General features: G+C 42.9%; 1 protein-coding gene across 1 annotated transcript in view; it reads left to right on the forward strand.

The window, feature by feature from the left end:
- The window catches only part of LOC147897690 (uncharacterized), a 73,433-nt gene that overhangs the window by 3,149 nt on the left and 57,478 nt on the right, over nt 1-12,806 (forward strand). Inside the window, exons 3-7 of the mRNA XM_087380669.1 lie at nt 1,641-1,764; nt 1,905-1,972; nt 2,372-2,405; nt 8,180-8,264; nt 8,511-8,906. Coding sequence (XP_087236795.1) covers nt 1,641-1,764; nt 1,905-1,972; nt 2,372-2,405; nt 8,180-8,264; nt 8,511-8,906 — 707 coding nt within the window. The remainder of the gene's footprint in view (nt 1-1,640; nt 1,765-1,904; nt 1,973-2,371; nt 2,406-8,179; nt 8,265-8,510; nt 8,907-12,806) is intronic.

The raw sequence follows: 12,806 nt of genomic DNA on the forward strand, positions 1-12,806 counted from the left end.
TCACACGTGGTGGCAAAGTGAGTATAAACCCTATATGCTGTTGGTACAGTAGCTTTCTGTGATACGTCTGCAGCAGACATGATTCCTCCTATCGTCGTGGCGGCTCTCCAGGACTTTTATGGAGTGCACAAATAGTTGCATGCTGAAGGGTACTTGTTGCTTGAGCCGCTTGGAGCTGGTGGACCTGATCTGACTGAGTAGGCTGACTGGACCAACCTTTGACCTGATTTGAGTTGATAGGATTGGTTCTTTTTTGCTGCTACTCTGGCTTCTGTTCCGCTGCCTATAAATGCATGTGTGGCCCTTCCCTTGCTTGTGTGGGCATGCCTCTTACTCTTGCAGCCCTAGAGCTGGCTGATAGTGTACTCACATCTCTGTAGGGGCTGCACATGACATCCCCTTCTGCTGATTAGATGGATAAACTTTCTGGGTGAGTTTCTGCTGGGACCAAGAACAACCTGGATTCAAAGTCACTACTGAAACTTATAGTGCGAATGGACTGAACATTTGGATTCTGCTGGGTTCGCTGGATGTGAGAAACCTGGTGGATCTCTGGACCTTGGGGGTCATCCTATACATTCGTAACTACCTACCTACGTATGCGTGTAAGAGCATATCTACCTACCTACACGTGTACAAGCACACCTACCCATGTATCTACCTACGTAGGTATATAAATATGTGTACGTACATATGTACATACATACATACAGCACATGGTCTGCTAGTCGGCAACTTTTTCTTCAATATCATGGCAACTTTTTCTTCAATATCATCGTGACACGGTTGCTCTGATCAGAGTAGCCTTTATACACCATCATGCTAAAGACATAAATGTATATGATTGTTAGGACTCAATTGTGATCAATAATCTAACCCTGTAATATTGTTTGTAAGCACATCTCCTGCCTTGAATGAAATGAGGGGGACAGCACCCTTCAGCTTGAATCTTGCACTTGTTTTCGATTGATACCATGTATTAGAGCACTACATATGCATATAATAGCTTGAGAGATCGTAGTTCATTATCTACCAGCTAGGAAGCTCTTTGTCAGCCCCTTTATGCTCCTCCGATCGACTTTTTCTGATGTGTTTGGGGTCTAGACTCTAAGGATGGGGTATCTCTTTTAGGAAACCACTTGGCATTCTTGTCCGTGTCTCCTAACTAAGCATGCCCATTCTAGCCCGTCCATGAATGTTTTTGGGTGCCCATACTTTGGAGCACCCTTTGCCGGCATTAATTCAACCATCTTTTGAAACCCAGATGGCAGCTTATGCTTGAAGCGTAGCTTTGCTTTTATTACTTTTCTCATTTAGTCATACTTTTCTTTACAGTCGCTTACACATTCCTAATTTAACCATCTGCCATTGTCACTGTTCTTTAGGCTTGTTCTTTAATGGTGATGTACTGAGCAAAATAATCAAACACATTCTCTTGTATAATGCATTTTCGATGTTGGAGTGATAAAACGAGGATGGACACATTATTATTTCAAGGAGCAAATTAAACTAACATAAGCACATGATCTCACAAATTAACGGATAAGTTGCTCCAACTTTTAATGCTGTCTGGTTCCCATTGTGGTACCAACATTACCCAGGCTTCCTTCTGACGTTGTCCTTACTTTCTCTTTTTTTAGACAGGCAATGATGAGAAGAAGAAGAAGAGGAAGAGAAAGAGATTGCGGAAGGCACAAAACACAGAGCTACAACTTGCTATAGTTGATGGATCTGTGATAAAGAGGCGTGATGCCACTACTTTTGGTACTCTATACAGCCAATTTTTGTTTTAGAGTCAAACTAGAGGCCAGTCACACATTTATCATGCGGAGCTTTAGTGTGTGGAGATCTCGTTTTTCAACCAAGCCATCTAATGTAGAACAAATTTGTGGATAACGGACCAGGTTATTCTAGCGATGTGTATGAAGGGACAAAAGTGGACAACAAGATTTTACCCTATGAGAATTCGGATGTAAGTATACACTGCTCGCTACTAATTTTGCTTCTTCTCTTGTACATACTGTTTGTAATGTCCATTGTATGTAGAAATTAAATGACATCATTGTACTATATCAAAAGTGCATGCTTGTCAACTTAATAACTAGCACATTATTTCTTATTTTCTTTCTTGTTTTTCACATCCTTTGATGTCCATTTCTATTTGAATTGATATGGCATAGTTGTACTATTCAAGTTGCATTCTTGCCTATTATAGCAAATTACTAGTTATCCTTATTTCCCTTCCATATTGTTTGGTCTATTTTTATGTATATGGCATGGTCAGATTTTGTGCTGCTATATCTTGTTGTCTTTATCCTAACTCACCTTTGGAATTTGTATGGATATTTGACATATTAATGACGGATTGCAGGTTCTCTTGCATTCAAATGGTGAATCTACACGAGGTAACTTGGAGAACTTGCAGCCTCTATTACATGAGCATAGAGGTGTCTGCCTCGAGTGGCACCTTAGTTTACTAAATGCAAAAGCTGTGTAAGATGTGTGCTTTGCTTGTTTTTCCCTTTTTGGCCTGCCAAGGGCTTAGTGATGTTTCTTCTCAAAGGGAATTGCATTCATTGGTTGATGCTCAACTTACTATTTTCATTCCCACTTCTTTGGCATGCCAAGGGCTTAGTGATGATTTCTTCTCAAAGGGAATTGCATCCATTGGTTGATGCTCAACTTACTATTTTCATTCCCAATTATTTTGCCCCCCCCCCCTCTCTCTCTCTCTCTCTCTCTCTCTCTCTCTCTCTCTCTCCCTATTTGACTCCTTGGTTTGACCAGCGGGCATGTATGGCAACCCTTTGTTGGGGGCCAGACCTTTCAGACACAAAGTGGGGTCGAGTAGAGCGATTATAGATCCTGTTGCTCTCACGGATGATCCGAGGCAAGCCATCAGTGTCACAGGTCGAGTTCGGAGCTACCTCCTTGCAGGTAGATGCCGCCTTCTTGACTATCACCTATCTCCATCGAGTCAGATAGTATGGATCTTTCAAAACGACGTGGGTTACCATGGTTGGCTTTGGCATCATCCATGAGTCTCGCAGATGGAGGAGATGAGAGGGGTGGTATGCACGACACGTAGGTGGTTCGAGAGACTGGGACTCCACATTGACAGGTTGCCTCCTTTCTAGTACAACTTAGATGCTCCATCTATCCCACTTGGGTACCACCAGGTGAACCAGGTCATTCGAGAGGACCTCCTACAGCTACACACTTTTAGGACCTGGTTGGAGCCTAGGGAGCTTCCAGTGAAGCTCAGATTCTACAGAGATCACTGCCTCACTTTTCAGAGGAAAGTTTCATTACCCCCCTAGAATACACGCAGATCCATGTACCGCACTCACTCAGGAACGCCATCGGGCAGTTTCGAGTGTCATCGCACTGACTCCGTATCGAGAGTGGACGAGCTGAGGGGATCCCGATTCCCTAGGAAGGGCCGCATATGATCGACATGAGATAGACTCTGAGGAGCACTTCGCATTCAGATGTCCCGTATACTATGAGATCTGTGGCCGATATCATTGCCTCTTCAGAGACGGTTTTGGGCCCCTCACCAAGCTCCTTACATACCCAGACCAGAGGTGTCTTCCTTGACGAGGCACTTCGGCGTAGAGAGCTTCTACTCAGGGCATGGAGATAGGCTTCCGACACATAGTTCGATCTCTCTCAGAGCAGGAATACCGAGTTTTTCCAATTAGACCGTATGGACCACACAGCCTCGGTCGGGAGACCCAACAAAGACCCAGAGTCCGAGACACGCCACACTCGATAGCAGACGAACACACAGATTACACTTGACAACCTCCCCTCCTTGTTCAGACTTGGAGCACCACCCACAGGAGTTACAATAGCTTCGATTAAGAGTAGGGTCATCGGCAGGAGATCGAGACGGAGTGCACCCACAGATTGCCGCCAACGCTCCATCACGGGCTACACATCATCACGATCTTGCCTTCTCCCGTGTCCCCCTTGATACCTACACCATCATGAGGTTACATTGTACTTATGAGGACAATGTTGATGACACCATTGATGCTATATGACTCTCTCTCTATGCAGGCACACTTGGATGCCTTATGTAATTTCTGCCAATATTCAAAAATGCAGGTCAACATAGCAAAAACCTGATGGATAGAATCCAATTCAGCTTGCATGGTCTTCATCCAACAATCATTCTGAAAGGCATCTTGATGATATAATGGCTCTTCATCGCATGCTGTAGCAACCAAAGCATAAGCAACAAAACTAGCATGCTCTTTCCGGACAGCTACTCTCGTACAGGCTGGCAAAGGAGTGTCTTGTTTGCTGTCTTTTAATGTGTCAAGGAGCCAACGGGGTACCTTTTTAGGCTTCTGAATTTCTGCTCTTTCCTGGTCAAGAGCCCGGTGCAAATGATCCTGATCAATGATAGGCATATCAGGCTGAATTTCTGCATGCACATGGGGCTGTAAATGACCAATAGATGGAGGAGGGACAACCTCAGATGGAACATCATCCCGAGCATTGGATGGAAAAAGGCATAGTGGAAGATTCATCAAACACAACATCCCGATTGACAAAACACTTGCCCTTGCGGGGCTGATATAGCTTACACCCCCTGCTCTCTGAACTATACCCAAGAAAAATGCATTTAACAGCTTTATCATCCAACTTAGTGCGTCTCTGTGAAGAAACATGAGCATAAGCTAAGCATCCAAAAGTCCTCATGTGGGAAATGCGAGGCTTACGACCCGTCCAAGCCTCATAAGGTGTGTGAGTCTGCAATGCCTTTGTAGGACATCTATTCAAGATGTAATTTGCACACATGACCGCATCCAATCACAACTTATTAGGCAAATGTTTGCCTTTCAACATGCATCTGGCCATTTCCATCGTGGATCTATTCTTCCGCTCAGCCACGGGATTCTGTTGAGGAGTATAAGGCACTGTGCATCGATGATTAATGCCACGGGAAGCCAAAAAAATAGCAATCTCCTTCGACATGTATTCACCCCCCCTGTCTGTATTAATATGAGCAATGTGCAGCCCACTCTCATTCTCAGCCAAGGCAATAAAGTGCTTGAAGCATGAAGGAACACCAGACTTGGATTTCAATGCAAAAATCCAAGTGTAGGTGAAATCATCAATAAAAGTAACAAAATAGTAGAACCCCCCAAGAGCTGCAACCCTCATGGGTCCACAAACATCACTATGAACCAGATAAAGCTTACGTGAATCACCAACTCTCCCATCCTTGGGAAACGCAACATGGTGCATCTTACCAAGTAAGCATGGTTCACAAACATGTTTGGTAGGCATATGCATTTTGGGACGATCCACAACCATATCTTCCTTATATAACTTCACTAGGGTGTCCAAACCTCTCATGCCACAAATGAGTATCTGCCATGGTAGAATCAATAGTAAAGGCGCGTGCATCGGCAAGTGCAGCATCATCATCTGAACATCTGTCATAAGCATCAAGTCTGTCAAGACCGCTAGACAATGTGCCAGTCAAAACTAGGGTAGAGGCACGTGTAACATCATGCACTGCACAGCTCACACCATAAAAAATAACCTGAAAGCCACATGTAGCAATGGCTGAAATAGAAATGAGGTTCTTACAAATGCCTAGAACATAAAGCACATGATCTAGAGTGACAATACCACCAGAGACAGTAGTAAGTGCAACTTGCCCAATACCTTATACCTTTCACGGTATATGATGCATTATTGGCACATGTGACACTATCCCCCTTAGATGTAAGCTCCAATGAGCTGAATAACTTTGTGCAGGAAGTGATATGCTTTTTTCCAGAAAATTTTCCCATCCATCCCTTCTTGGGATGCATTGCAAAATAGTTCAAATGCTGAAATTCACAATAAGGTTAGTTCCTTAACTAAAACACAACAATATTTTCAGTTTTGATGTACTCCCCCACATCCGCCAGTGAACGATGTTAAAAGTGGTGTTGATGTCCCACAATGTGCAGCAGCAATTCCCCCTTGCTTTTGCTAGCTGTCCCATAATAGTTCTGATTTCAAGACATAATAGAGCAAGGAACATTGATTTCAAACAGCCCACAAAAAGGTGTACCATGGCAATTCTTTAGGAGGCGTATGCTCTGCAATGCTAGTGACTATAGAGGATGAAGATCTACTTGTGGTTGCCATGATAGTCACCACTTGATTCCAACCGCCAATTTGCAACTACTTTCTAGCAATTTTCACCTAAAGGTTTCCATATGTGGTCTTGTGCGAAATTAGCGGACTCATGTCGATCTTCTGCACTAGAAGAACCAGATACTGCAAGACCAGACTCTTTCTTTTTCTTTTCAGATGCTATGTGCTTCTTGCATTCAGAAATATCATGCCTAGGTTTCTTGCAATAGTTACATCTCTTCTTCTTTTTGTTATCCCGTGAAGAAGAGGCACCATGTGAATGATCAGCATGGGAATGAGAGGGCTTTCCAGTTGAAACCTTGCCTTTACCTTTGTGTTTATGATGGGTAGCAAATGCTTGATCACTAGCCATAGTAGCATTGCGATTTACACAACTTTGCTCCTCTTGAAGAAGAAGAGCAACAAGCTGGTCAAATGAGAAATGATTGGCATCACCTCCTGCAACCAACCTCAAGGTAGTAGCAAAGCCTTGATATGAATCAGGCAACTCATCAAGGGTATCAGAAACCCGCTGAGAATCAAAAATAATCTCATCAATGTTGTCCAACTGCTCTTTCAAATCCTTCACATTAGTGAGATAGGCATCCATGTTACCACCCTCATCAGGCTTTAAATCTTTCAATTGCTTGTAGAGATAGGCAACCCTCGCCTCATTCCACACCTGATACAAAGATGCAAGCTGATCCCATGCTTGCTTAACTGTCTTGCAAGACCAAATATGAGGGATAATAACCCGTTTCACTGAAAGAGCTATCAAGGCATGTGCTTTGGCATCACGACCATCCCACTGAATTTGCTCTTGTGAAGGAGGCAAAGCACTTGGAGCAGGAGTCTTGGCTGTAGCAGTAGAACCATCTCCTGAAGACCCATCACCTGAAGAAGCAGAGGCTGCAGGTGTAGCACCAGTAACAGTGCGTGTAGGCCTGGCCTCAGAACCTGAAACAATATGCCATAGATTCTTGGCAACTAAAACATGTCCCATCATGTATGACCACATGGGGTAATTGGTGCCATCAAGCTTGTCATCGGCCCCAATCAGCCCAAACAAATCATCTTTGCCACCAGACATGGTGCTGAAATACAAGGCAAATGCACCAACTGGCAAAGCAAATGAGAGAAAGGCGGTCTTAGAATCTAGTGCCAAAAAACTGCCCAAGCTTCAAAGCTTATGTTTGCAAAAGACTCTGTTGTCCCAAGGTGTACTTGTTGCAAGAAAAATCCCCAAAGGCAACGTGTTTTGGTTGAATTGTGCGCTATTGTGCTAGGTTGAAAGGTGTATCCATAGACACAGGGAGCACCCAGCATCAATTTCTTGTACTCAAGCCTAGAGTCCCCTTGTTTCTAGTATAGCTCGGCATTTCCTTCAGTATCCAGTTTATATTTTTCGTGTTCATTCTGCATAACATCTCCATTAGAGGATGAGTTTGGGCATGCTTGTGGGTTCATCTAGATATATGTTCCCGCCATACTAGCAGCATGCAAATTTCACCTTCTAAAGTTTTCGTCCATTTTGAGCCTTGTTGATTATTTCTATCTTAAGTGGTAGCATTGCTGGGTGCCCTATTAGCTAGATTGTCTATGCATTTTTTTGCTTAGAGTGACTAAAATGAAATCATATAGTATACAATAAATTGGCATACACATGCATATAGACATTGACGTCCTTGAAAGTGGATTGCAGTACATCATGTTCTTACTAAATGTGTACATCACAATATTACAAACTTCATTGACCAATCTGAGAACATGAGTGTTGATCAATCAGGCTGTGTGTGATCTGTTAGAATTGTCCCTGTGAAGAAGCAATTTGAGATTCCATGGCATAAACAATTTCATATTTTGAAGTGTCTGCGTGGATGTCCTTAAGGATATTTTGCCTAGCTTTAGACTCCTTTGCTAAAATTGGACAATTTGTATGTAATTGTGCATTTGGGTTTCCTTTTTGGCATGCTGGCTGTACACAATGCACATGACAATGACCAACTAATTGCAAATTGATAATGCTGCTCAGGTGTTGATGCATCACTTTCTTTGGATGATCAAAAAACTGGGATTCCTTTCATGCATAGAGAAGAAGCCCGGAGAAGATATGAGATGTAATATTCCTGGATGCTCTATGTTTGTATGCTTAGATCTCTATGCTCACCTTTTAATGTCTTTTAGAAAGTCCAGGGTGGTCTACGTTTTGCATGCTAATATCTCTATGCTCACCTTTTTAATGTCTTTTTCTGAAGATTTCATTGTTTAGCTTACTGACTTGGACTTTTGAAGGAGAGTCTAGCTTGTTTCTCTAAGTATTGTTCTCTCCACTCACATTTCTACCCATGTGCATGCTTTTGCAGACTATCAGAGTTGCGAACCCAACTGTTGGACCAAATTGTTCAGACTAGGAAGCAGATGAAAATCGCGTCTGCTCAAGTAAATGTGCCCTTTATAGATCGACCAAGTACTTCTGCTGCTCCATTCGCTGTTGATACTAATCGACCTGGTAGCTCTGGGGCAGTATTAGGATCCTTAGTTGATGGTCAAAGCATGAGCAATGAAGAATTTGAGGGAAGGTCCCGAAGGAGATCCAGAGATTCAGCTCGTTTGCAACAAGAGAATGCTGGCTCTTCTCTCCTGGGGCAGCGATCTAGGTCCTTTATAGATCTGACATCTGGGAAAAGGAGACGAAAAGGAAAAGAGAAGTATGATAATGTGGTCCTTTCTTGGTCTTACAGCGAGGTTTTTACAGGCAAGTCTCACCATCTGCTCTCTTTGCATACCATTTGCATTGATACCCTTGTTTCCTTTTGATTCCATAGAACTGGGTATAAATTAAGAGAAATCATGAGCGTGTTGTTGAAATTGTTGTTATCTTATGCTATGTGTGTCTGTGTTTGAGTGTAGGGTATGCTTGTGTCTTTATAACACTTGCTATCAAATGTGTGCTCACCTAGAGTCTCAGGGGTGATTTAAGTACTTACTTGTTTGATAAGAATATTTAAGGTTATGTTCTGGACACATTTCAGCTTCTCTTATGAATGCTATTTCAATCTATAAAAGTAAAGCTGCTTGGTTTGATTTGTTCATAACAAGAAAGTTTCTCCCTCAGAATTAGATGGAAATGAGAATGCCGTGTATATCATTGCTTAGTGATAAAGTTGTTATGCACTTACTAGCATCAATCTTACGAGATTGAATAGTGTAGAATTAGGAGTTTGTATAAAGCAGAATGTAATGGAATAGCTACAAGAACAAGAGTGCGTGGGAGCTTGATAGCAATGCCTTTTGTAATTACAATTGGAGATAAAGATGTAGCGAGCTAGAACTATTGTGCCTAAATAGAGAACTTGAGGCCTCTTTAACAACTTGTTAACTACAGAGACTTTAGAGAGAGAGACTTGACAGTCAACCTTGGGAAGACCAAGGTTATGGTTGTTAACACCTCACTTGCAGTGCTTCGTCGACTCAGCTTCACTTATCGAGACAAGCAAGTGGAGATAGTGCAGTCCTACACATATTTGGGAGCAGTCTTCATAGGACCCCTTTTCACTATGACACATGCAGCCCATGCATGACTCACACGGGAATGGGGTGCTCTAGCACGATTGGCGAGACAATGCTTCCAGGCACACTTTTAGGACCCATTGACGAAGTGTTGGCTCTTCGATATGCTAGTGCGACCGACTGCCATGTATGCAATACCCTTCTGGGGATGTGATCTACCGATAGCAGAGTGGAGGAGATTTGAGCGGCTACAAGTGACTATGGGATCTAGGATGATTTGGAGCAAGCCCTCAGTCTTGCATGAGATAGTACAGGCAGAGTTCGCCATGACACCACTACAGACTGATGCCATCTTCCAGACAATGAGATTCATTCATAGAGTCTGGGACTTACTCCCAGTGGAGACTACCAAGGTTGGCTCTTGAGTCATCCAGTCGACTAGCTAAGAGCGGGGTGAATACATGGTATGCACCTATATCCACATATGGTTCGCCAGACACAGGATTCAGATGGACAATCTCTCTCCCTTTAAGTACAGTATGGATGCACCCCTTGAGTCGATCCCACGAGATGAGATTAACCGTATCATACGGTTAGACCTCTTCCAGCTCCACACATCTCGGATTGGGAGGGAGATTAGGAGCTCCCCACCAAGACCGAGTTCTACCGCAACCACTTCATGAGAGTTTCGGAGGAGGGATTCATCATTAGATCCCAGTGTCTTGAGGCCAGAGGAGTCTCACACGCACTGAGGATCGCCATTGCACAGATGCAGGTTTATCCCATCAGTTGAGGATTGAGACAGGGAGAACAACACGTATATCCAAAGAGCAGCGGATCTGCATGCTATGCACACTAGGAGTGATTGAGACAGAGGAGCACTTTCTCTGCATCACCTGCCTAGCCTACTACGAGATCCGGGGGCGATACCACTGTCTCTATCAGGATGGGAGTGGATTCGTTCCACTGTCACGATTGATCCACTTCCATGACTAGGTCTGCACTGGGCTTTATCTGCTTGAGATGCAATGACACAGGGAGACCCTGCTATGACATATCACAGAGCAGCAGGAGGCGACCAGACCACAGGATGATAGAGGCTGAACGGCGGCATGTCACTATTTCTATGCATTTTAGTCAGCTCCAGGACACTATGGGGTGGAGGAGGAGGAGTTAGCTGATATATGGGCAGTGTGGATTGCCAAGAGAGGATTGTAGAGGCCACCCGTGACACGGAGAGTGACTAGAGCACACTCCGACCTATCACAACTTTCCTTAGATAGACCGCGCAAGACAAGGAGTCACTCTGCACATAGCTCAACGGGTTTAGAGATCGAGGAGACCACGTCCCCATTCGCCATCACAGCAGGAGACAGCCAGACAGATGCAGATCCGAGACATTTTCGCCGCCCATAGACAAGCGACTGCAGTGCTGGGTTTCGGCTTCTGAGTTTGAGTTTTAGTCCCAGCTCTCATCCTACCTCAAATCGTTCATGATATGATATGATATGACATGTTTTGTACTTGAACTCAGAGTTTGAGTATGATTGGACTTATTCTAGTCTTACAAAGGTATATATATAGGATTTTGATTGAATCTATAAGTTTGGATAATTAGAGTGCTAGTTTCTAGGGCATATATAATGACAAATATGTGAAATAGCTAAATGTTTTAATAAGGTGCAATTAATGAAGTGCTAGTCATAGGTGCATGAATACAACACATCTAACGTTATGAGCCATACGGAATGTGCCATACATATGACACCTTTACATTACTCGCACTAAACCCGGGGAAGTAAGGAAAGACTCTAAAATATTGAGTTTCACTACTATTATTTTGTTTTTGAATTCACTTTTTATAGTTGGACATTTCAAATGACACGATGTATGTGACATGTTTTTGGAACATGACTCTTGTCTTTGAAATTGTACTTGTTCATGCATGATGCTCATTCCAATGACTCTTTATAAGATCGTGAATCATATGACATGGATGATAGATGATTGCATTATGTTTTAAAACTCAAATGTGAATCTCTATGAAATCATTGGGTAACTTTTAGAATTTTAATCTTAGAATGTGATATCTATTATGTTAGATGCTTATTGTTTTTAGAATACAACGTTAATAAGTTATTATGGTACACATATCTCTACATTTGTAGACTATCATGAACGTATAGAAGTACAGGCTAGAGGCTAAGCATACATCACAAGTGGGTTATGTTATGTATGAAATATGTGTCATGTGTGTGTTATACATATTGTATGGCACGAGTATTAGTACACACAACATATATGTTATATGTGTATATATGCATGAGTACCAGTACATGCACGCATGCATAGGGGGATTGCGGGGTGATTTAAAACCATGTCTTAGGATTTCTCTTGGTACGGCACCAATACTATTAGTCGTCCCATACAACATGTTATGTACGGAACGTGCAACCATGATGTTAGTGTTGCACTATTTAAAACAAACCTTTTCACTCTTAAACAGCTACTAAAACTCCATTTCGTAACCCTAATCTAATTTCGTAACCCTAATCTAATTTAGGCAAAATAATTTAAAAAAAAAGAAACCTAAAAAAAAACTTGTTGCGAGTTTGCTTGAGCTCTATTACAATAATCTCAAATTGCAGCTCGCTCATTGAGCCCTCTTGCTTGCTGAGTCCTGTCCAATCTAAGCTTTTGCTTGCTTTCTCCCGTCTCTTGCATGTGTAAGAAAACAATACAACGTCTGTGCTCAACAGATAACAGGATCTTGTACGCAAGAGAGAAAACAGATAGTATGGAGAATCAAAATTTTGATTACTGTAAAACTGATACAATAGATGGCGTTGCCTCCCAGCCGTGCGCTCCTGTGAAATAAGCTTTGATGGCGAGTTGGAAACAGTAGAAGACGGAGGCTGGATGCTAAGGAATCAGGGTTGCTGTAGCCAGTGATGAAATGGGCTTGCTCTTATATAGCCACCACAAGTAGTCGGTTAGAGCCAATTGGGTGACCGACCCAGACTGCCCAAAAGGGCGGACTGGGGGTCGGTCCCAAAATAGGCCACCGACCACACGATAGAACCGGTGCGCTAAATAGAGCAACTCACCTACGGTTACCATTCGGCCCAGAGCCATCCGGGATCATCTGA

Source organism: Dipteris shenzhenensis, chromosome 10, assembly GCF_047967505.1.
Source record: "Dipteris shenzhenensis isolate YYH24624 ecotype China chromosome 10, Dip_SZ_1.0, whole genome shotgun sequence".
In the NCBI taxonomy this organism is placed as follows: Eukaryota; Viridiplantae; Streptophyta; class Polypodiopsida; order Gleicheniales; family Dipteridaceae; genus Dipteris; species Dipteris shenzhenensis.